General features: G+C 42.7%; 1 protein-coding gene across 2 annotated transcripts in view; it reads right to left on the bottom strand.

Annotated features, from left to right (window-relative positions):
- cdc42se1.S (cdc42 small effector 1 S homeolog) overlaps nucleotides 1–26240 on the bottom strand; it is a 34468-nt gene that overhangs the window by 2260 nt on the left and 5968 nt on the right. For both annotated transcript variants that reach the window (XM_018232032.2, NM_001093813.2), the window contains 2 exon segments: nucleotides 7182–7401; nucleotides 1510–1620 (listed from right to left, as the gene is read on the bottom strand). In XM_018232032.2, coding sequence (XP_018087521.1) covers nucleotides 1510–1620; nucleotides 7182–7235 — 165 coding nt within the window. In that variant the 5' untranslated portion in view covers nucleotides 7236–7401.

The following is a 26240-nucleotide window of genomic DNA, read 5'->3' as shown; positions in this document are numbered from 1 at the left end:
AAATAACGTTTATACTTGTGATATTGGCAAAATAAAAATTTGGACTTGGCATTAAAAAATTGTAGTAACATTTTGACTCAATCAGCTGATAGAGTTCAGGGTAAAATATGCATTGGCATGAAAAAAAACTTAAGTAATATTTTGACTTAATCAGTTGAATTCAGGGGAAAATAATTTGCACTGAAAAATTTCTAGCACCATTTTGACTCGATCAGCTCAGAGAATTCTGGATAAATTAGGAATTTCCAGAAATAATGTTTTTATCAATCAGCTTATATAAAAATAAAATAAAAATTTGCACAAAAAACATTTTCAGCACAGCCTTACGCGTTTTGTGTTCTCACAACACTTAATCACAGGCTAAAGAAATGTCTATATGATGAAATTTACAAAATAAGAATTTGGACTTGGCATTAAAAAAAAAATTAGTAACATTTTGACTCAGTCAGCTGATAGAGTTCAGGGTAAAATATGAATTTGCATGAAAAAAAAAAACTTAAGTAAGATTTTGACTTGATCAGCTGAATTCAGGGTAAAATAATTTGCACTGAAAAATTTCCAGCAACATTTTGACTCGATCGGCTCAGACAATTCTGGATAAATTAAGAATTTCCAGAAATAATGTTTTTACCAATAGTTGTACTCAATCAGCTGATATAAGAATAAAATAAGAATTTGCACACAAAAAAAAATTCAGAAATTTTAGCTGATAGAATTCTGGTAAAATTTGAACTTGGCAAAAAAAAAAAATGCATTTAGCAACATTTCAGCTCTACAAACAACTTACAAAAACTTTGGCCATAGACGAGAATGATTTTTCGCAACTGTTGAGTAATTTTAGGCAGAATTCAAACTCAATTTAGAATTTTAAAATTTCTTTAGTAAGTAGCTTGAAAGTACACATTTTTGTAAAAACAACAACATTTTTTAATGGAGTTTGAAACTGAAGATTTCAGAAACAAAAAAGGAAAAGTTATTTTTCACAAAGTTGCCCCTCCCCCCCAAATAATTCTCAACTTTGTAAATTTCAATGCAAATTTTAAAGAAAGACGTTGAGAAATTGGGGAATACAGAACAGGCATGTGAAATCTAATTTAGTGACATTTCCCAGAAGAAAGATTCCGCAGAGGAGCAAGTTTCCTACATGTTAGACCAGCCCGACACGGAACCACACCTGTACTCTGCACAAAGCTATTCTCTAGAGCAGATTTTTAGGGTGGCAATAAATATAATTACAGTGGGAGATACAATGGAGAGAAAGAGCTGACAGGTTTGTGGCAGGGGATTACGCAGAAGCTGGAGCGCAATTTAAAGAGACAGCTGCTCTTGTAGCCCAAGGGTCCTGGCGGGATGTACCATAGAAGCTGGACAGGTGGGTCATTGAAGGTCGTTTGTGGTTCGGTGGCTTTGTAGGAACCAATTAAAACTTATGATACGAAAGAGAAGAGCATTTGCTATAAGAAGCCTGAAATGATTCATTAGATCAAGTTAAAGGAATACGGTACTTACCATTGGAAGTCCATCACCGGCTCCCATATCTCCTGACCCAACGTGAGTCAAGTGGACAAAATTCATAGGCTCTCCGATCATCGATCGGTCAATTCTCTTCCGCTTCTTCTTCTGCACAAGACAAACCGGTTAGTCTGACCCACTCACCGTTCAATGGGACATTCAGTTGTGTTTTTCCTTTGGAAGATGTCACCTGCTGGACTTTCTACAACCCTGGTTCCCCCCCCAACCCCCAGAAGTTTCAGGGTCTGTTCCCCCGGTAGAACATTCTTGCCCCTATCTCACTCTCTGCCCTACACTGTCTTGTAGACAAAGCTAAATCTACAATAAAGGAGATGGTACAGCCGACTCATGAGGGAACTACTGAAAGTGAAAACAATCTTATAAGTCAATAATGGAAACAGAAGGGCATACTCACAGTCCAAAGAAATAAAAATGTGCAGAAATTAGAAAGCAACGATTGTGAGTGCCTCCAAAAATCAAAAAACAGTAATAAAAAATTACAAAAAGTTTATTAGGACATGTTGGGACAAGGCCTAACGCATTTCGTGTCTATTCAGGCACTTACAGCCTACGAGTAAGTGCCCGAATAGGCATGAAATGCATTAGGCCTTGTCCCAACATGTCCTAATAAACTTTTTGTAATTTTTTATTATTGTTTATTGATTTTTGGAGGCACTCACAATCTTTGGTTTGTAGACAAAGCTACCTTATCACCCTTGGAAAGAAACGACACCAGTGATTGGTTGCTTCCATTCCATGACCATGAGACTCATTTTTTAGGGAATTAGTTCCCAAACTAAAGAACTGCCTCCCTGGGGGGCTTGGAATAGTCTTGAAGGGGGCTCAGCCTGAAGGCCAGTTGGGTTGACATTTAAGTAGGATGCCTGTTTGCTCTCTTAGATACCGGAGTAAAAAAACTCGAATCGAGTTTAGTCCAATTTGATTCAAATTCAGTTTGATTTTTTGGGTCGGGAATTTTCGTGCAAGTCCAGTCGAATTTCGAGTATATTCAAATTGAATAAACTTGTGTGAATTTGAAGTGCGACTCCCCGTGTAGATGTTTTTGCAGCCAACACCAGTATTATTTTATCCTTTTCTGCACTGCTGGTTCTGACCCTTGAAACAATGTAGCGGAAGTCACTCCAGGACTGTGAATCAGCTGACACTGTTTCAGGAGTCGGAGCCAGCCGTGCAGAGGCTGCAATATACACTTACACGTCACTGTGGATGTACAATGACTGTATATTAGGAGGCAGCCAGTGTATATTTGCTACAGCACCCTGCAAGGTTCAAGCACCCGTGTGGAACATGGGAAACAGCAGCTGTCACCCAACAGGGCTGGTCCTTCCTGTATTAACCGCATGTCTCCCTCTTCCTGTAAACAGGAGCCTGAAATGCAGAGGGGCCCCAACCCTTTAAGAACATTCTGCCCATAAATCATTCGCCAGACGGCAACCTCCCAGCAGTTCCGGCACAACAACATAATGGCCATGTGCTGAGAGCTGAACATTAAACTGTCATTATAGAAACAGGTGTCACAGTAAATAAGGCTTGACTCTCTTGCTGCCTTTTAGGATATATATATAGTGATAGCAGGTAGCAGCTATTATCTAGGGTTGCATGCAGGACTGAATGAAATCATTTGCAGGCTGCAGCACAGTGGTACAATGGTATCTGTGGCTTGAGGTGGCCATGTATTGGCTGCTGTCTCCAGTCCGAGTTTTGGATCAAACCCATGACCTCAAGGTTTCCAGGTGTAATTGTCAAAACCAGCCCAAGTCAGCCACAAAACCAGCCCAGAACTGGCCAAGAGGCACTTCGTTGCATGCTGGGTATTGTAGTCTTACTCTAAAGGAAAACTATACCCCCCAAACAATGTAGGTCTCTATAAAAAGATATTGCATAAAACAGCTCATAGGTAAAATCCTGCTTCATGTAAATAAACCATTTTCATAATAATTGACTTTTCTAATAATATGTGCCATTGGGTAATCATAAATAGAAAATTGCCATTTTATAAAAATAAGGGTCGCCCCCTGGGATCGTACGATTCACGGTGCACACAAACACACCATACATGTTAGGTCACATGAGCCAATTAAAATGCCTTCCACTTGTCGTCACTATGAAGTTCCCCTGTAATATAAGCTGATGCTACAGGTTTGCTGATTATTAAATTCTGATGCTAATTGCACTGGTTTCTGTGCTGCCATGTAGTAATTATGTGTATTAATTACTAATCAGCCTTATATTGTGACATTTCTATTCTATGTGTACTGTATATTGTGAGTGGCTCCCTAAGCTCAGTAAGTGACAGCAGCACAGAGCATGTGAATCAGCAGAAAAGAAGATGGGGAGCTACTGGGGCATCTTTGGAGACACAGATCTTTACTGCTAAAGGGCTGTGGTTGCCTTGGGCTGGTACAGAAGCACAAAACATCATGTACAACATTTCTACCTACTTCTTTAGTTAAAGGGCGAGTCAACCCAAAAATAAAAATGTGCCTACTAAAAGAAAACCTAATTCTAAGCAACTTTCCAATATAAATTCATTACAAAATTCAGTGCTTTTAAAGTTTTGTAAAAACAATTGCTATTGAAAGCAGCATTGGCGTAACTCCCAGCTGTTACTTTTTAAACAATGTTGCAACAGTCTTGGTTCCCTGGCAAAGACTGGTCTGTTAATCAGCCGCCTTGTCTTACATTGTATCAACAGTCTTAGACATCAGGGCAGAGAATAGAAAGGGACAGACAAACACTGTGGGGCACATTTACTATGGGTCGAGTATCGAGGGTTAATTAACCCTCGATATTCGACCATCGAAGTTAAATCCTTCGACTTCGAAGTCGAAGGATTTACCGCATTTACTTCGATCGAACAATCGAAGGAAAAATCCTTCGAATCAAACCATTCGAAGGATTTTAATCCATCGATCGAACGATTTTCCTTTGATCAAAAAAAGCTTTTGGGGACCTTCCCCATAGGCTAACATTGGTGCTCGGTAGGTTTTAGGGGGTCAAGTAGGGGGGTCGAAGTTTTTTTTAAAGAGACAGTACTTCGACTATCAAATGGCGATTTTTGGTTCTAATTGTTCGATTCAAAGTCGTAGTCGAAGGTCGAAGTAGCCAATTCGATGGTCGATGGTCGAAGTAGCCAAAAAAAACTTCGAAATTCTAAGGTTTTTTCCTTCTAATCCTTCACTCGAGCTTATTAAATGTGCCCCTTTGTACAGTGGCGGAACTACCGGGGGAGCACGGGGTGCGAGCGGGCCAGGGCCCGCACCCCCTCAGGCCCCCTGGCAGCTCACCCGCCACTGTCAAATGCGGCCAAACGGAGGGGGGCGGGGCCCAGCTGCGCGTCACGCACCAGGGCCCGCCCCCCTCTAGTGACGCTACTGCCTATGTAATTATTAAACAGTATCTTGTTCTTGATCCCAACTTTAGCTAGCCGCCATACACTTAAAGATCCACTCGTTTGGTGATTTTGCAAAACAAGCATCTCTCCGGGAATATGCGCGGGTCCTAGGGCCCAACAATCGGATCATAATACAGCCAATATGGAGGGTCGCACAAATGTGGCCTCACTCCAACAGGATTTTTAACCCTGCCCGATCGACTTTCAGCCAGATTTCGATCGGGGGAAGCCTGTCAGAGGGCCCCACACACCAGCCAATAAGCTGCCGACTCGGTCTGTCGCCAGCTTTTATCGGCACACGTATGGCCATTTTAAGATTGAATTAATCCTTATCGGAGGCAAAACCAGCCTATTGGGTATATTTAATGTTTGTATGATATTCTAGTAGACTTAAGTTATGAAGATGCAAATTAAGGAAAGATCCATTATCCGGTAACCCCCAGTTCTCAAGCATTCTGGATAACAGATATAAACGGGGCTGCTGTACTGATTCCCAAATACACCAGCTCTGTGATGCATAATAACTGTATTCCCCTATCATCCCCTGCACATATACAAGTTTGGCCCATGGACAGTGTTATCCAATGAGAAGTGTTTGCTCTGAAGCTATAGGGCAATTCTAAGATAACACAGAAGCCTGGAAGGGACTGTAGGGGTCTAGGAAGAATGATGGGATTGTATAGGGGTTACTACAGCGGCCCACAGTGGGGCTCATTTATCTACACTAGGCAAATTTGCACCCGGGCAGTAACCAATGGCAATGGCAGTCTCTACTGCTCTACTTGCAGTTGGCTGGGAAACTCTAACCAGTGATTGGTTCAAATATACTTTATTCCATCTTTATTGCTCATACCATTTATTCTGTGTTTTCCTATACAAAAAGGGGTTTCCAATGTAGAGGGAGTTATATTATTGGCAATTTTAATATATATTGGAAAGTAGGGCAACTTCTGGATGTTTTGGGGGAACCTTACAGTATGTGGAGACGGAACTGCCTAATTGGGCTGCCCCCCCCCGCAACAGGCACAAAATGGGTTAAGAAATCAGGAAAGAGGAATGTTTTCGCAGGGGGAGAATGAATGGCAGCACTCATGTTGGGAATGCGGAAAGAGCCCAAGACATTCCAGCAGAATAAACATGTGTGAGGGCCTAAAGCAGCGAGTCAATGATTAACTTGCCTCCAGTGGCGATTTATTTGCCCTTCTGATTAATGGCAATGGAATCGAACCATGGACCCACATGCTGCAAGGCCGCAATAATAATAATAATAATAATAATAAAAAGGCATTGTTTGACATATAGTTCCCCTTTAAATCTCATTTGAGCTGTAATCTGCCCTAAGCAGCTCTAGAGGAGTCATTTACTTTGTGTAAGGTAAAATGCAAAGTGCAAAAAAACTGCTGCAATCTGCACCAAAGCCCTGTACCTACTACCTGCCCCACGGCGGGCATTAAAGGGGAACTATCGCGAAAATTAAAATGTAATATTAGCTGTTCATATTAGTGTTCACGTCAAAAGAAGAATAATTTCAGCATTGGCGGGCTGTGTTATCCTTAAAGAGATCCTGTCATCGGAAAACATGTTTTTTTCAAAATGAATCAGTTAATAGTGCTGCTCCAGCAGAATTCTGCACTGAAATCCATTTCTCAAAAGAGCAAACAGATTTTTTTATATTCAATTTTGAAATCTGACATGGGGCTAGACATATTGTCAATTTCCCAGCTGCCCCCAGTCATGTGACTTGTGCCTGCACTTTAGGAGAGAAATGCTTTCTGGCAGGCTGCTGTTTTTCCTTCTCAATGTAACTGAATGTGTCTCAGTGGGACATGGGTATTTACTATTGAGTGTTGTTCTTAGATCTACCAGGCAGCTGTTATCTTGTGTTAGGGAGCTGCTATCTGGTTACCTTCCCATTGTTGTTTGGCTGCTGGGGGGAAAAGGGAGGGGTGATATCACTCCAACTTGCAGTACAGCAGTAAAGAGTGATTGAAGTTTATCAGAGCACAAGTCACATGAATTGGGGCAGCTGGGAAATTGACAATATATCTAGCCCCATGTCAGATTTCAAAATTGAATATAAAAAAATATGTTTGCTCTTTTGAGAAATGGGTTTCAGTGCAGAATTCTGCTGGAGCAGCACTATTAACTGATTCATTTTGAAAAATTTTTTTTCCCATGACAGTATCCCTTTAAAGGGGGTACTATGGGGAAAGTTCCATTAGTTAAGGGGCAAGAATATTAGACCTCTACTCACTGGTTGTGGCTTTTCTACGACGCAGCAGCCCAGCTTGTGCCAAAAGTCACTCATATTATCAGAGGCTTCCAGCTTGGTTGTGTGTTTGGCTCCGGTACCCGTGCTTGTTTTGGGTCAGCAGTGCGGTAAGTCAGTTGTCTTCTCTTGGCTCACTCCATTGGCCAATATCGACGGGGGAAACTGGAATAGTGCAGCCTCGTCTCACCACTTGGGAATATTCCTGCAAAGTCCATCAGAGACCAAATTACTGTAGAAACTGACAGTTTCCTGCCAAAATTACAATTTTTTCACGTTTTCACGTGCGTATTACTGAGCACTAACAGCCATCTATACTGGACAATTCTCTTAGATATGAGTTAGTGCTTTGTACAAATAATTCACAAAATAGTCACATATCCAAATTCACTTGACAACCCATCCCATAGTCTATGGAAGAACCCCTCTATATCAGTTCAAGAGTCAGAACCAAAGAAAGGTGCATGCAAAGAATTGTTTTTTGGAAGAATCTTTTGGAACCTGCTTAGCTGCAAGTTATCTAATAATCATCATAATCCCACTCACTCCCTATTCAGCTCATTTACGTCATCGTTGATGTTTTAAGACTAATAAAGCACTCAGGAGCCATATACAGGTATGGGGTCCGAATTATGGAATGGCCACCTCGCATCGACTCCATTATAATGAAATAATCTAAATTAAAAAAATAATAATAAAACAGTAGCTTGTACTTGATCCCAACTAAGATATAATTAATCCTTATTGGAGGCAAAACCAGCCTATTGGCTTTATTTAATGTTTATATGATTTTCATGTGGACTTAATTATGAAGATCTAGATTATGGAAAGATACATTATCCATAAAACCCCAAGCATTCTGGATAACAGGTCCCATACCTGTACTGTATGTGGAGGAAACCGCAGCAAACATTTCAGTTTGCCTTGCACTGTATTTCCCACAACTAATTAAAGCACATAAGGGTGAGAAATAGCATTCTAAAAAGTGGTTAAAGCCATAACCATCAGTGAAACTGAGAAATAAGGACCATCAGAGATCAGTGAACCCAATATGATTGGTTAACCATCACTTTCTTTAAACAAAAACACCTTCCGAGGGTTGGGTAGCAGGTCCTAAGAGGTCCTGATGTTTGTTGGTGGGTCTGGGCCTTGGGCCTTCTTTTCGTATTGGTAGAGAATGGAAACATGACCCAACCCAACCCCACTGGTTTGCTGAGCTCCAGGTAACATTCAATGGTGTACAAGGTGAAGAATTACCAGTAACCTGTATATAGGGCTAATAAAGGCAGTTTGATGCAGAGTAGAGACTTTAGGTTGGACTGGCTGGTGGTCCAAGATTGGGAATGACTGCAGTTAATGAGCTGTTAGTTATCATGGGTCTCCTACATTTATGTTCGTGAAGATTCTGATTCATCTAGGTCATGGTATATCTGTAGAAATAAGTCAATTTAACTGAACAGCAAGTCCAGTTGACTTGACTTATTTCTACAGATAAGTCCACATATTAGAGAGTAACCAGAAAACCCATGTCACCTCAAAAGCCAGTGTAGGAATTATTCAGCACAGAGTACACATCCTAGAGAACCTTTCCCCAGCTGTAGATACCAGAGTAAAATCACTCCCTGTACTTGCCCTTGTTGACCTTTCTGGCCTGGCTCCTAATCTGACACTTCTGAAGGTTCTGAAGGTTTATTGATAATCTTATAGCAACATAGACTATTTACACCGTCACATGGTATGGAGGAGTAATGCTTTAGCTAAGAACCTTCTAGCTACCAATTCTGGAAAGTGTAGTTTAAAGGGCCAACCAAAATCAATATTTATCATAATGAAAAAACTATAATGCCCCGCGTCTTTTCAGTCTTTGAAGAAACGTTATCAAGATAAATAGTTGGTCACCTAGAATATTGATATAGGATCATGATATAGAATCATTATAAAGGCCATCCATGTTATATTTCAACCTCACTTTTCGATGGTGGAACTTCAAGAAAATAATCCATCCTGCATAAGGAACAGTGATCCCCAACCAGTGGCTCACGAGCAACATGCTGCTTACCAACCCCTTGGATGTTGCTCCCAGTGGCCTCCAAGACTGTGCTTATTTTTGAATTTCTGGCTTGGAAACAAGTTTTGGTTGCATAAAAACTAATGTGTACTGACAAAAAGAGCCTTCTGTAGGCTACCAGTCCACATAAAGGCCACCTGTAGTCAACCACAGTTTATAATTGGCAACTTTTTACATGCTTGTGTTGCTCTCCAACATTTTTTAACATTTGAATGTGGCTCACGGGTAAAAAAAGATTAGGGATCCCTGTTAAGGAACAACATGTTCCACCTGACCTTTACACATTAGAACCCTCCATTTACAAGATCAACAAGAAATGGAACAGGTTCCAGATTTCCCAACTGGTACATGTATAAGAAGCTGGTGGGTAGAAACTACTGATGAAAACTTTAAGATCTGGTGAATGGGGGACAGAAGGATAAAGTCTTGGTAACATCAAGCAGTAGTTCCCAAACTGTGAATCTGTCCCCCCCCCTCCCCCCAGTGGGGTTGCTAAGGGCAGTGGCAGTACAGACCCAATCTGAAGGCTAATTTGAGTGAAGTTAGAGGGAAAGCCCTAATTGCTCTTTAGATACACCAGAAAGCTCAGATTGAAGGTCATTTAGGTTAAGATAGAGATGCTATTCCATATATCCTTAAAACAATGGCTGGATGTGTTCCTATGCTTTTGACCTTGTTATGAATAAAGGGGTCCTGAAACAAAGACTGGAGCTCCATGGAGGGGTTGAATGTCTAAGAACTGTAGAGTAGGCCCTAGAATCAGCCCAGAGTGGTCGTAGCCTAACACCCCTGTGTTCCTCACCATACCTGATATTGGCCAGACATTTTTCTGATCCAAATAAAAATCCCTCTCACTTTTGGGTAAGCCCAACTTTTTGGTGTCCTTGACTTAGGGACATCCTAGAAAATTGGCATTACTTGGCAGCTAGTAGATCACAATCCTACCCCCAATTGCCTCAATGATTTTATTTATTATGTTATTGTGGCCTTGTTTAAGTAGCCTCGTGATTTTTCAAACACTTAATGGGTATATAAATGATTCCAGCTTCCCCTCTAACCATGGGGCAAATTCACTAACCGGCGTGTTGGCTAATTAGCATATGGCGCGCAGTTAAAGTACAATGGCGTATATGCTGCAGCAAATACATTACACTACACAAGGCCAGGGAACCTTAATAAAATTATATAAAGTTGTTATATTGCCCTACACATGTGCCCACAGTATAGTTGAGGTGCCATATGTTGGGGGGGGAAGGAGGGTACTCCAAAAAATTATTTTTTTCAGTCAATCACCCTTTAAATAGGAAAAAAGCCAGCGTTTTTTGGGACTTTTCAACTTTTTTTTGAGTAACTCCTATCTACTCTATTGCACTTTGCCTGGTTTGAGGTGGCGAAGGCAAGTCTGGCGATAGAGGTAATGGACAGTAAAATCAAAAACTTCGTCAATTTGCATAGTAACGCTTTTGCCAGACCGAAAATTCGCCTGGCGTTAGAGTGCGAAGTTTTGCCAGAGTCTATCTCCTTTGCGAAATTATGCAATTGAATTTACGCCAGCTACCGTTAGTAGATCGACGAAGGGCCGAAATGACGTCACGCTGGCGAATTTAGTCACTTCGCCCTTTAGTAAATTCCCCCCCATGACTTGATTTTTTTCACTTTGCCATAAACCTGCATCATGTTGGGGAAATTCTGGGTTGTCCTTACAGACATGAGAACAAGAAATATTAATTTTATAATAAAGACAAGCTCTGGGGGTGTTTGGGGCCACACCTATATATCCAGCTCCTGGGGAATGTATATATTGAATCATTTACCTATATGCTGAGTGAGCTGTTTTCTAAGACATTAATATAGAATCCTCTCTACAGTCTAATAAGGGGATTCCCACTATCTCACCTGACTTCCACTTACTGTTATCCTGGAAAATACTAAAAATACCCTTAGAGGCCAGAAGTAAAGTACTTGCAGTTTCCCTATGTACATGGAAGTGAAGCACTGGGGACGGAGTGAGCTGCGGGCAAAAAGCATGAAAGATTTTATTTGTAGAAATATTCTTGGCATACAGGAATATAGGGGCTCAGTGACAAAGGGGTGCCCAACGTGGGCTCAGATGACTAACCACCAACACAGCACCCTGTATCTAGTCACCTAGTCTTCCTTCACTGATAGGAAACAGTGATCTGTCAATCCTCCAGGAAAATAGATGTCCATTGCTACCCAGCATTTTAGGCAGTGCCATATTCCAGCTTTTTGGGGGAAAAACCATTATATTTTTCTCTGGAAAATAGTTCCCTAAACATGTGATCCACATCCACAGTTTAAGCCGACCACAGAAGTGCAGATTTTAGCCATGTATCCGACGAATGATTGGATGTTGCAATCTTCCAACCTGCCACTAACCACTAATAAAAGAACAAATCAGACGATGTTCTGGCCGTGACAGCAATCGTACGAAAGTTATGTCTGGCAAGTAGAAGTGACAGTCATCCATTGATATGGTCAGATAGGCAATACATGCAGAGATATTATCGGTAGATGACAGAAATCTTCCTAACTGTCCGATTGACTAAACCACCGATCTCAATGGTACGAAAAATGTCGGGATGATACTCACGCAGCCCAAAATCATACAATCCTTTGTTTCATACGACTTTATCTTTGCGTCTATGGCTGGTTTTAAACTTCAAAACACCCAGTATGCTCTTCATTCTTCAGCAACGCTCTCAACCTTTACTCCAGCTCTTAAGATGGTCATACATGGACCAATATAGGCTGCCAACCCAATCCATCCAGAGTGAGCAGACTACTGCACACTATATAGCCAACAGATATAGCCAACAGTAGTACATGATGGGTTTGGGTAATACAGGGCAAGTATAAATATTTAGTATATATTATGTGTTTCATGCCTCAAGGTGTGGCATTCCCATCCAGACCTCTATAGGGCAGGCTAGAAAATGTGTGTGCACCACATTGACTCACTGATGTGGTCATCTCCTGATGGGTCAGCATAGGCTTTCATCGTGGTCTAATTGTTCTCCAAGGAGCCACACAACCAGATCGACCCAATTTGGCCACCCATGTGCCAGGCCAGGTTGACCTGATTAAGTCATTTTGCAACCTTGCAAAACAAGCAGTTCTTTATGTGTATGCCCAGCGCTATTCATAAGCTCACAGCACAGATCTCCAGATTAGCAGCCTACCAATGCTTGTTATGTGTGAGGCTTCCCCTCCAGATAAGTATTGACTCATGTGCAATAAACCATCCATACTTTGGTTTCTTTTGTGTTCCTAAGGAACATCACTACAATAAACTGCCAGACACTATGAACTTGGCACACGGGGAAATGTCCAGATTGTGTAGGGAAGAAGCACACAAACTTATTCTTGCAAGTGCCTTTATCTCATTTTATTGTTGCACCTGAGGAAGGGGTTGGTCCCCCGAAAGCTTGTGCTTCGAATTTCTGCAATCTTGAGATACAGCATTGTTATGCTTTTTCTCTACAAAATCTGGGTGATATAGTTGGCCTGGAAGCGGTCTGGGATACGAATGCACCCTGCAGTGATAAGTAATTGGTGTACGGCAAGAAACGCTTGTTGAACATGGGGTTACATCCTCATCGGGGAAAAAAAATAACTAAAGATGGAAACAGTGTCCATTGTAATGTAAGGAGCTTGACCAAGGATCAGCAAAGGCAGACTCATATTTGCCACTGGTGGATCCCTCCACCTAAAGCTGGCCATACACTATACCTTTTTTGCTTCCGATATGCCCACCTAAGAAGGGAGATATTGGGCTAATCCAATATTTTGGCCCTAGAGACAAATGACTGGATTTTAACAATGGAAATACGAGCATTGGAACGAGGGCCAAGTCAGTAACGGTTGTCGATGTGGTCCTTGATCTGACATGAAAATAAAACCTGCCAGGTTGACATCTGCTCAATTTTCAGCCAGATATCTGTCGTGTGGGCAAAAGAGCTGCCAATTTGGTCTGAATCTGCATCTTAAATCTGTCCATGTATGGCCACTTTCCAGATCATTATTATCTTCTTTCTTGTGCTCTGTAGTTCTATAGGGCAACATGCAGCGACCCAACAGGCCTCATTATCAATTGTGTAACAAGCACTAAAACAAGTAGCATATGGAGGGATGAAGATAAGAATGCACTCAGCAAATAGATCTATATATAAATAGCCAGGCGGGCTGATATCAAGACAAAGAGATAATTGTCTCCTAATCTAGATGGCAGCCTGATTGTATATTTATAGCAAGACAAGGAGATTATTGTAGGGAGTAGTTCTGCCTAGGGCAATCAGGGCTATTCCATCAACTGGAGGCAAATAAATGAATGCTCTATAGAAGCAATTCTGATTTATTGCTAATGTTATCAGGCCAGGCCGTTGGGAGCAAATAGAGTTGGATTCCATTGCCCCCCTTTGATGAAGATGTACAGGCTGAAGAATGAATCCCCCCTGGACGGGCACAATTGTGCCTTTTGTCTAATTATGACAATTCACAGCCTTTTCCTATAGACGTGAGGATTGGTTCATTTGGCAATGAGGCCATTGGGACCTCTTTCGGGTCAAGTGGAGCATGAAAGGAAGCGAGTGGGACAGGCTGCAGTTCTGGTCTCTGCACATTGGGCAAAAATACGTTTATTGACCTGGGTCAATGCATGACAGAGATTCCATACAAACGCCAAGGCTGAGATTATCATAAGTCAGGAGAGCTTCAGGCAAGACCGATGTTGTATTGAGTGCCCTAACTTAATCCCATAATAATGTTTGCTTAATATCCACGTGATAGAGTTTGCACTACAGTCACTGCCGTCCCACTGCATCAAGGACTGGGAACGTAAAGGGCCTGTGGGCATTTGTATGACTATCCACCGTGGACTTTGAAGCTGTGTTGTGAGACTGAAGGGCTCCCTGTGACCCCACATGACTGTGTCTCAGACGGGGAACTTCAACTGAGACATAACAACCCTGACAGTTCTGTGTTTTTATCGTCTGCTCCCAGGGAACAGAACTTTCTTTTTCTATATCTGGCTCTCCTGTGCCGCAAAGGGCCATTTCCGGGGCATTTGTATTTATTTTTAAATGTTTATGCCTGGCGTCCGATAAACAAGCAAGAGTAAAACTGCCATCTGAGGCAGCGGAGAAATGGCAAGAATGGAACTAAAAATACATTCAGTTGAATATTTCCCTTAGACAAGGGAAAAACTAGTGATGTGAGGATTATAGCCGCAGGAGTCACGTTCATAGCCCAAGGAGTTTCAGAGGCTACAGCACATGGAGTTGTCTTCAGATCGTACAGCCGATATATACACAGCTAAACAGACCTGGAGCAGACCTGGCCGTGGAGCACAGTGCAAGCCCATGCCTCAAGGCGGCTGTCAGCCAAACATCACCCTGTGCAACGTGTCCTGACCCTCATCTCCTCCTGTCTGGGCCTGCACCTTTCTATTTGCTCCTGGCCCAGTAGCAGAGCTGCATGTATGGACAGAAACCCCATGACAACAACTACAAGAACTCAAATATTCACCCATCCCTTTCGGAGCTGGGACAGGGAGTGCCACTGCTCTACAGGCTCAAGCACCTACCAGAGTTTTTTCGTAAGTCGGGTTATTATTTCTCACACAGACAACAATTATTTCCCCACACCACCAATTCTCATCTTCTCAGACAACTTCTGTTTTTATATAGTATGACTTGTTCCAATAATATGTCATTAAGACAATAATAAAATACTATGCACAAAGCTAACGGTTTGGTGGAGGAGGAAAAATGGGCTGGGGTTGTTTCCATGGTTTGGACTAGGGCCCTGAGTTCCATTGACTACAGCATCCAATGACCTACCTGCCAATTCCATGATTCCTGTACAGTTTGGAGAAGGATGTTTGCTGTTTCGGCACAATAATGCCTGTGTACAAATCCAAGTTCATATAGAATGGGTTTGCTAAGATGGGAGTGGACCTTACTGGTCTGCACAGAGCCCTGACCTCAACCTAACTGAACTTCAGTGAGATGAAGTTGAACAACCAACAATGTCTCAACATCTAGTGGGAACCTTCCCAGAAGAGTAGGGTCTGTTATAGCAGCAAAGGGGACATCATATTAATCCCACCAACAACAACAACATCTAGTGGGAACCTTCGGGAACTTTCTATTAATACCCTTGGTTTGGGTACGAAATGTCTAGTGGAAACCTACTATTATAGGTATACAGGCAGAATTAATTCTATTATCCTAACACGGAGCAAACAAAGGTGGTGCAAACATAATCACAACGGAACATATTTACTGTGAAATGGTGAAGGATTCCTCTGCTCATGGACTAGCCATGCATGTGGCGATTATATCGTTTTTCACAAGTCAGGTATCAAACAGTTAAGCTGGCCATAGACGCAACGATCCGATTGTACGAATCATCGTATGATCGGACTTCCCCATCTCCCGACCTGCCACTAACCATTCAGATCAAATAAAGTACAAGAACAGATCAGCTGATGTTCTGCCCCTGACAGCAATCGTACGAAAGTTATGTCCGACCAAAGCTAGTGACAGTCTCTGTCTGAAAATCGTACGATTGGCAATACACGCAGAGATATTATCGGCAGCCGACAGAAATCTTTTAACCTGTCCCATCGACCAAACGACCGATCTCCGCTGGATGAAAAATGTCGGGACTCTCCACACACGGTCTGAAAATTCGTATGATCAGATCTTTGCGTCCATGGCCAACTTTAGCCAGTCACTCAGGCTTTAAGACCTACCCTCATTCCAATATATAAGAATATTGTCTAATATATATATTTATAAGGAAGTGGGGTTACCTGTAGCAGGAGGGGAGCACTTTTTCTCTGTACCTCAGGAATCAGGATTCTCATTGAGACTCCTCAGTCTAAGCATCTACTTTAGTTGCCACTGAACTCTGCCTTCAAGCCTGTGCATGTGGAATTTGCTTTTTCTCTCTAGAATAAACAATATAGATGGTTCTTGGAATACAATGCTTGGTTTCTGTATTGGGAAGCCCTTTGTCTCTTTATCCCAAGCAAGTTTTGGGGAATGCACACCTGTCTAGTGGCCTGTTTATACCACAGCATGAACTGGTGGTTTACACAAACTGACAATGTAGCTACTGTATTCTTTCTGTTCCATTGCATCTGTTGTTTTTGATAAACTCTGACTCCCAGCATAGCATGACTAGAAGGACTGAGGTCAAGAAGATACAGGGAGTTTTCAATTAGCAGTAATTGAGTGGAAAATGTTTCAAATGGCTTTTTCAGGTTTTTGGGGCCCAGACAAGATGTTTTGTAGATGGGCAGCAAAAACAGCTGATATGATCCGATAGGCCAACTTTCATACAATACGATGATTGATTCTAAGAGGACCACATCAATTCGCTGATTATGGTCCTTGCCCAAATGGATATTCAAACCTTACTGACCAAGCTTTGACTAGATATTGATAAATCAGGGCGATCAGCAACAGTCGTGAACTGGAAATCTATAGGTTCTGTAAAATTCCAGATGGGCTCTATGGCACTGGGTTGGGTTGTTTGGTCCTTTGTGTACTTGATATGCCAGGGTGCTATGGTGGGGTTGATCTATCATAGTATCATAGCTTGTATATAGCCAGCTTTACTCATGTGGTTGGTTTCACCCACAGGATCTCAAATGGTAGGGCAGATTGGAAATTAGGGTTGGGATTGAGTGAATCTGTGGCATGGCCATGTGCACTAATGCTTATGGTATCCCCTGGTACATATACTTACAACTGATGCATTTATCCGTTTCTGCTAATTCTTGCTAGCACAGAACCCCAAAAAAATCCTAAAAAGCAACAGTTTATGACAATGGCATGATGGTACTTTTGTTTCTGCAACATAGAGAGTCAACATTGGCCAGCAATTAAAGGGTTAGCCAACGTTCAACCCACTCATTAAATAGAATAAACAATGAGTACCTGCCTTAAATCTGTGTATTTTGTGCATATCTGGAGAGAAGATCCCGCACCTTCAGCAGAAATGTGTTTCTATAGGATTGTCACTCCCAGCGCCGTCCTTTCATTGGGATGTGGATCTGTGCTTCTCCTTACCTCCTACATTGTGTTTACTCAGAAAAAGTGGGGATTGCAGCTCAATGCTGACAAGACAATGCCTTCATACATTAAAGGGCCAGGAATGTTTCTAAACAAAGATGTCAATACCCCTGCCATGATGTTTGGAGATCCTTTCTATCAGAATGTGTGCTCAGCTTGGTTTTACTGAATAAATATACATGATAAATGCTGCTTTCTAGCGGTCTATATAGTATTCTTGTATATTACCCTCTCAGTCTCTGTCATTTCAACTAATAGCTCGCTATGCCATTCAACCAGCCACCATCATGCATATCCCAAAACAGTTGTTATGTTTTGGTAGCCGAGGATGAGTAGAGTATAACAGTGTTTTTATTAGCAGGCTCTCATGCAGCCATTACACAACAGTAAGCTTAAACTCTAACACTCTGAAGCTGTACAGAAAGTCCTGTGTATGCGGAGTACAAGTCCTGTGCATAGTGACACCCGCAGGCCATTTGTATAAACACCACAACAGTGTTGCAGGGACTCAAAGGTCAGTTAGGGGGAGATTTGGGGTGAGTGTTTATTTGTACAATGGGTACCCCTGGAACTATAGCAGGGTGACACCCCAATGTTTCTATATATCTGTAACCTTGTTATGAGCTAAGGGGGCTCAGTCTGAAGGCCAGTTAGGGGGAGATTTGGGGTGAGTGCTTATTTGTGCCCTGGGTACCCCTGGAACTATAGCAGGGTGACTGTTACCCCAATGTTTCTATATATCTGTAACCTTGTTATGAGCTAAGGGGACCCAGTCTGAAGGTCAGTTAGGGGGAGATTTGGGGTGAGTGCTTATTTGTACCCTGGGTACCCCTGGAACTATAGCAGGGTGACACCCCAATGTTTCTATTTATCTGTAACCTTGTTATGAGCTAAGGGGGCCCAGTCTGAAGGTCAGTTAGGGGGAGATTTGGGGTGAGTGTTTATTTGTACCCTGGGTACCCCTGGAACTATAGCAGGGCGACTGTTACCCCAATGTTTCTATATATCTGTAACCTTGTTATGAGCTAAGGGGGCCCAGTCTGAAGGTCAGTTAGGGGGAGATTTGGGGTGAGTGCTTATTTGTACCCTGGGTACCCCTGGAACTAAGGCAGGGTGACTGTTTCTATGGGCACAAGGTTAATATGGGCACAAGGTGCTGTACTACTAAATAACTTTATAATAAGCAATGGACACAGCATCAGAATACCCAAGATTTAGCTTAATCCCCACCAAAGACACCATGAACCTGATGCAGACATTGCCCTTATAAAAGCATTAGTGAGTTTATTTAGGTGCAGGAACGTAACTTCTCCTCCCTCAGACACTCTGAAAGGTGATAACATTCCTACTCTTCACTCTGCCCAGTGTTTATGTCTGGCTCGGATACAGAAGCCCAGGACCCGCTATGCCATTTTATATTATTATTTTGCTTGGGTTCTTGGGACAATGCTAAAAAAAAACAATACAAGGATAAGCTCACACTGTTAAACATAAACAGAGGAAAAAAGCAGTTACTTAGAACTGATACCTCAGGGAAAACCATTCAGTGGAAGAGTTTAACCCTTTCCGGGTTGTTACCACATCTTCTCTGTGTTTCAAGATTTGCTTTCTATAGAAGTGAAAATTCTAAAGGAAATTCTGAAGCTATAAAGGCGACCATACGGGTTACTTGTTCTATCAGACCAGCTGGCCAAATCGAGGAGATAAAAACAACACTGCTAAAAATAATAAAAGGTACCATTATGTAATGTCTGCCAGAGCGAGGGCTACACAAGTGTTGGACTGGGGCTACACAAGTGTTGGACTGGGGCTACACAAGTGTTGGACTGGGGCTACACAAGTGTTGGACTGGGGCTTCACAAGTGTTGGACTGGGGCTACACAAGTGTTGGACTGGGGCTACACAAGTGTTGGACTGGGGCTACACAAGTGTTGGACTGGGGGCTACACAAGTGTTGGACTGGGGCTACACAAGTGTTGGACTGGGGCTACACAAGTGTTGGACTGGGGCTACACAAGTGTTGGACTGGGGCTACACAAGTGTTGGACTGGGGCTTCACAAGTGTTGGACTGGGGCTACACAAGTGTTGGACTGGGGCTACACAAGTGTTGGACTGGGGCTACACAAGTGTTGGACTGGGGCTACACAAGTGTTGGACAAGTCCTTGAGCTGATGACTTGTCTGAAATAAGAAGTCCTTGAGTCAGTATCCAGCAGTCAATGAAGCTGGGCATGCCTTTGTTTGACTATACTATAGATCTCGATTGGTTCTATGATTGGACCTGCTTAGATATTGGCAGATGAGGAGCAGCAATGGTCAAACCATACATGGCCCCTCGTATATAAGTTGGACCAGCTGACCACTTGTTTAGCTGTGCAAACCAGACCCTGTTGGCCAAGGACAGAACAGCCCAAAGTTGGTCTTCTTTTTACTCTACTTAGAACTTTGGGAATTGTAGAAAGTACAGTATTTTTAAATTATTTAAATGATTAAAGTTCTATGGTCAACAAACACCACTCACCAAGGTGATTTAATTACATTAACATATTTTCCAAAACCCAATATTTTACAGGAATAGAAGGTAAGACACATGCTTAGAGTAGTTCCATGGCACCAGCTACACGTCTTTTCCCTATAGAAATCAATCACAGTTGGAATTTTTCCCCAAGCTCGATTTTGTTTCTGAATTCAGATTATTTTCTATGGGACCCAAAGTGAAATATGCCAGGGCCCCAAAATCACCAAAAAGATGACCTGATTATTGCAGTTGCACATAAGTCAAGGCAGGGGTCGGACTTCAACTTTCATCTCCATACACATCCTAAAATAACAATTTCCTGGGTCTCTCCCTAGGTGTGGGATTTATTATCCAGAATGCTTGGAAACCTGGATGACACGTTTCTGAACAATAGATTCGATATCTGTACCAGGTAACACAAGATTGCATCACAATAGCTGCACAGGCAATCTCGCAACCCACAATTAGAGAAATGTGCCAAAACTGCAGATCTATACAATTTGAGACGCAGGACAGACATGCAGCAACATTGCTCAGTGGTTAAACAAAGAAGAAATGTGTGTGTGTGAGGCCATAGCTTTTGTTGAGTCATCACCCAAGCTTTGTCTGTGGTACACAAGCATCACACACTCTGCTGTAAATATCTTTTGTTATCCAATGACCCATGAACCAACAAACCTAAGAGCTGCACAAATATTCTGCATGAATAATGCAATTCTGAGTGCAAATGGGGGAGCTTGTGCTCAGGTTAAATGTTTGGTGTAAGGTGCACAGCATAGACTGTATAAACCATTATTATGGTGGCCATACACAATAAGATCCATTTGTTTGGTGAGGATGCCAAACAAGCGGATCTTTCCCCGATGTGCCCACCAATGGCAGGGCGATATCGGGTTAATCCGAACGTTCGGCCCTAGGGCCAAACGATCGGATTATACAAAGGAAACGGGTGCCGATGGATCATAGGGCTGCATCATCTAGGCGACGTGGTCCTCGATCGCAGGTAAAATCAAACCTGTCCCGATTGATATCTGCCCGATTCTTGGCCTGATATCGATTGGGGAGACCCATTGGAAGCCCCCACACATGGGCAGATAAACTTCTGAATCGATCTAAAAGACCGATATCGGCAGCTCTAATCTGCCTGTGTATGGCCACCTTAAAGTGGACCTGTCACCCAGACACGAAAAGCTGTATAATAAAAGTCATTTTCAAATTAAACATGAAATACAATTTCTATTTTTTTTTATTAAAGCGTTCATAACTCATTTAAACATCTCAGCTGTCAATCAAATATTGTCTGCCCCTCCTCTATGCCTTAGGCCAGTGATCCCCAACCAGTAGCTCGTGAGCAACATGTTGCTCCCCAACTCCTTGGATGTTGCTCTCAGTGGCCTCAAAGCAGGTGCTTATTTTTGAATTCCAGGCTTGGAAGCAAGTTTTAGTTGTATATAAACCAGGTGCACTGCCAAACAGACCCTCCTGTAGGCTGCCAGTCCACATAGGGGCTACCAATAGCCAATCACAGCCCTTATTTGGCACCACCCAGGAACATTTTTGATGCTTATGTTGCTCCCCAACTCTTTTTACATCTGAATATTGCACATGGGTGGAAAAGGTTGGGGACCCCTGCCTTAGGCAATTACTTTCACTTTCCATTCAGCACTTCCTACATGTCACTGCTCTCCCCACATTCCCCAGTTCTCTTCACCATTTAATTGTGTAACCAGGACATGGGGATGGACATCAGGTCCCCCATTCTGGTGCACAAACAAGATTCTGAGATGATACAAGACTTGTCTTAATAACAGCGTCCACAAAATGGCTCCTGCCTGCTTGTTATAATTATGAATTCCCAGACTGATGGAAACAAGATTCAAATAATTTATATTGTGTAATTGAAGCTTATTTTGCTTGACTAATGTGATAAAATAGAATTTTGAATAATATTTTTGGGTGATGGGTCCCCTTAAAGCCGCAGCTGGTTAGTGAACGAGCCCTATGGGGTACAATATTGCTCCTCTATTATTTTGCTTAGGTAACGGTTGATCAACATGGGTTTGGTGCAAGTTTAGTGGTATATTCGGTGGCCTGGAGGGGCACCCGGGATGTGCCAAGCTCTACATCGAACAAGATTTCTGCACAGTTGCATAACCGGCTATTCCCTAAATTGCCCTTTCTTATGCCTTTAGCCTCTTGCAGCACCAGGGTGTGTTTAATCCAGGAGGGGGTGTGGGTGCCGGAGAATAAAAGAATAATTGCACACAGCTTCCTGTTCTTTCAACAAAACAAGTCAGTTACAAAACTACTCAAAAGGGGGATACTTTTTCCTGGCGTTTGAGAAAGCCTGGAAGAACCCAGCGGATACGGACAATTGTGCTCCTCTACTCTACATGGAATAGACCAAGCCTGACTTTACGTTAAAGCAGGGTTTTTTGTTTTTTTAACTTTTTATTTTTGTGTCCCTGCACTGCTTTGAAGCTGAAATGCAAATGAGGAGCCCTCTGTATCATAACATGGTTATACATAAATGATAAAAGTTTGTTTTATTAGCCAATAATATGTGGGACATCACTGCAAATCTGACCCTAATGAACCTTCAAGCTGGGCCTACAGGAGAAGATGAAATAGGCATTCTCCCCAAATCTCATTCTAACTGGAGCCCATGACTAAGCACCCTGAGGGTTGTGAAACGCGTAGGGTGGATGGAGATATTTTGAACTTTTCTATCAATAAAATAATTTTTTAACTGAACATCTTTGGTCCTGTGGCTCTGTTTGAGTGCCGGTCAGCTCCGCTTTTCAATGTTTTGGTAACTGGTGATCATGCCACAGAACTGGACCAGTCTAGAGAGGACCAGCCCTTCCATTCTGTAGCCCTAAGGTAAGGCTTTAAACCTCTTCCTAAAGGTCCTTGGCTTGTTCATCTCAGGGCGGGACTGGTTGCTATAGGCAACTAGACCTGTAGCAAGCTTTGCACTTGTTTATGACATTACCCCCATGTGTGTGCCCTGGGAAACAGTTTCTGATTGTGTAAGTCATTTCCCGTTGCATCTTATCACCGATGACTGTTGCCTCCAGGCCAGGAAGTGAAGAAACCAAATAAAATTGGTTCTCCAGCTGGTTATTTTTGTTAATGTTTGGTAAGTGCACACTCGGGTGCATGAGAGGATCCTACAACTTATGCTAGGCTATGGTGTAATCTATGGTTTTATGAGTTTGAGCAGTGGCATGTAGAATCACATAAAAAGCTGAGGAACATCTTGAAATTCTTACTCAAAAAAGTGCTCCTACAGCCAATGGCACCATGTGCACCATGATTAAAGTCCTGTCAAGGCCAATGTCCATGATAGAAGCACATCAGTTAGAGAGGGAGCTACTATAAAGGCAGGTGGATAGTGAACTGAAGGTAGATAAAGATGTCTGTCATTCCCGGTCATTGCTTGTAGATACTGGGCTCTTCAGGAGATTTTCTTCAAGATCTTCGAAAAACCACAGGGGAGATTTTACATACATATAGTGAATCTGCTCATTTTTTTGGGACCCCTTGGGCTGTCTACAGGGCCATCATCAGGGGGGCAAAGGGGGTACAACCGTACCGGGCCTGAAGGTGGGCCCGGCTGTGCTGCACTTTTAGAAAGAGCCGGGCCCCCTTGACAGTGCCGAAGCCATGCCGCCCTTCTGAAGTCCCGAACCGCCGAAAAGCTGAACAGCCGAAGTCCCGAAGCGCCTAAAAGGCCCGGAAGTCAAGAAAAAAGCCGACATTGAAGTCGTGAAGCAGCGAAATAACCCGAAGTCATGAAAGGAGGTGAAGTTGAAGTCCTGAAGCCACGAGTTCAATTCTACTGAACACCAATGTGTGTTTTTTTATTTTTGTTTAATCCCCTGGCCACCAATGTATTATTATTATTATTCTTTAACTTGTATGGTGAGGCACTGGCGCCAATGTTTTTTTTAAAAAAAATATTCTCCAGGGCTGCAATTTTTATGTAAGGTGGGCCCGGCACCAATGTTCTTTTTTTTTTAAAAAAAATATTTTTGGGGTACCTGGCGCCAATGTTTTTTTTTTAACTTATAGGGGGGCCCTGACCACCAATTTTTTTGGTGGCTCCACAGTTTTTTTCCTAACTTATAAGGGGGCCCTGACCATCAATAGCTTTTTATAACTTGTGGGTTACCTTTTTTAGCGCTGATGTCTGTGTGGTCTGTGGGGCAGAGTGGGTGGGATCTAGGGTGGGGCTTGGGGGCAGGGATGGGCAAATGTTGTTGTACAGGGCCCCGTGATTTCTAATGGCGGCACTGGCTGTCTACATTCCTGCCACCCCTCAGCAGTTGCAGAGTCTGGTTCTCCCATGGGTACGCCTCTGAATTCATATGAAAGCACTTGGGAGGCATCCAGGCAGGAGTCATTCCAACACGAGTGTTTGTTTAACCCACTGGTTCTGCAACACATATTTAGACTGAATGTTACAACCCAGTGTATCTGCACGGCTTGTAGCTATATCACTGAGAGGGTGTGGGTGGAGGTGTCAGTCGCTTTACAGAGACAGGGGAAACGATGTGGGAGACTTGTACTTGAGCACCCGGAATATATTCAGTATTGCCAAAAGATCTGCTCTCAGATATGTGCTCCTCCGCTGAGCTTGGGTATTTGGATTGGCACAGTCGGGTAATACTGTAAATATCTTGTTTTGCTTAGGAAAATGTTAAAGGGCAAGGAATGTTTTAAACACTTACGGGGTGCATCCCACTGGGTGCACAATCAATAACCATTTTGCCCAGGCCCCGTTCCATCTTCTATAAAAAAAAAATAAGCAGGCCAACGTACTTTTTTGGGGAATGTGGTGGTGCCATTTTTATTCTACTTCCAGGTGTTTCTTGCCTGGGCTTGGGCTGTGCACAAAACAATAATCCTTGTAAGTCAGGGTGTAATGATCATACCACTAAGCAGCCAACCCCGAGTCACCAAAAGGAATACCAGAACAGAAAAAAATGGTGCCATTATACTCCCCATCAAAGTACCACTGGCCAGTTTTAGAATTCTACCTGTATCTGATGATTCAGCAATAACAATGGCCCATTTTTGGGGTCCTTCAAAGGCGCCCGATCAAAGTATTCCGTCCAGCATTATCGACGAGCTCACCGATATCCAAGTCTTCTGCTGATATCGGTCGGCTCTTTTTTCACCATACACCACCAATTAGTTTTGTACGATATTATCTCTGTGTCTATGGCCATCTTAAGCGGACATCCCCAAGAAAGGAATGTGGAAGGAATATGGCACCACTGGGATCCCTATTACAGTACCCCCGGGTTGGTTTCTATTTTTATAGAATAGGAGCACAAGCCCAGAGAAAAAGTAAAGGCAACCTCACAAAGTTGCACCCGCAGAGTATTTAACTTTTTACATTATTTAAAGGAGAAGGAAAGGCATATTTAATTGGGGGTGCCAAAAGTTAGGTCCCCCCAAGTTATAATATATACATCCCTCACATTGATCGCTCCATGGTGCTCGTTGGAAGAACCCCCAAACCAGTGCAGTTTTCTCCTGATAGGAGCACCAGTCCAACTCCGGGGATTCTTCCAGCGAGCACCACGGAGCGATCGGCTTTCTTCTTCTTTCTTCAAATTTCCGGGGCAGACGCATGAGCAGTAAAATGAAATAGCAAACTTCTTACGTTAAAGTTCGGCTTTCAGAAGCCAGAAGCCAATCGATCGGTGGTGCTCACTGGAAGAACCCTGGTCCGATGCTCCCGTCAGCAGAAAAATGCACCGGCCCGGGGGTTCTTCCAGCAAGCACCACTGAGCAATTGGTGTGAGGTAAGTATATACAACTTGCGGGTGTCTAACTTTTGGCACCCCCAATTAAATATGCCTTTCTTTCTCCTATAAATAAAACTGAAAGTTAAAAACACTGTGGGTGCAACTTTGTGAGGTTGTGAGTGCCTTTCCTTCTCCTTTAAAACGTATTTTCTCAAGTCTTATATGTTTCGACACATCCAATAAGGTTGTTGCCCTTTAAAGGAGAAGGAAAGGCATCCTGCAGTTGGGGGTGCCAAATGTTAGGCGCCCCCAAGTGATTGTATTGACTTACCTAAAACCCAGGGCCGGTGCTCCTATCAGCAGAAAACTACACCGGCCCAAGTTTGTTCCAGTGAGCTCCATGGGGTGATCCTCTTCTGTCTCCCGCTTTCTTAGCGTGGCTGTGCATGTGCATTAGAGTCAAAAGCTGAACTTTAACTAAACAAAATTTGAAGAAAGAAGACAGAAAAGGATCGCTCCTCAGGTCCGGACTAAGAATTAAAATATGCCCTGGCATTTTAGGTACACAGAGGCCCAAACAGCCCCACCATC

This window comes from Xenopus laevis, chromosome 8S (assembly GCF_017654675.1).
Source record: "Xenopus laevis strain J_2021 chromosome 8S, Xenopus_laevis_v10.1, whole genome shotgun sequence".
NCBI classification, from domain to species: domain Eukaryota; kingdom Metazoa; phylum Chordata; class Amphibia; order Anura; family Pipidae; genus Xenopus; species Xenopus laevis.
This window is presented reverse-complemented; position numbering and strand designations above follow the sequence as displayed.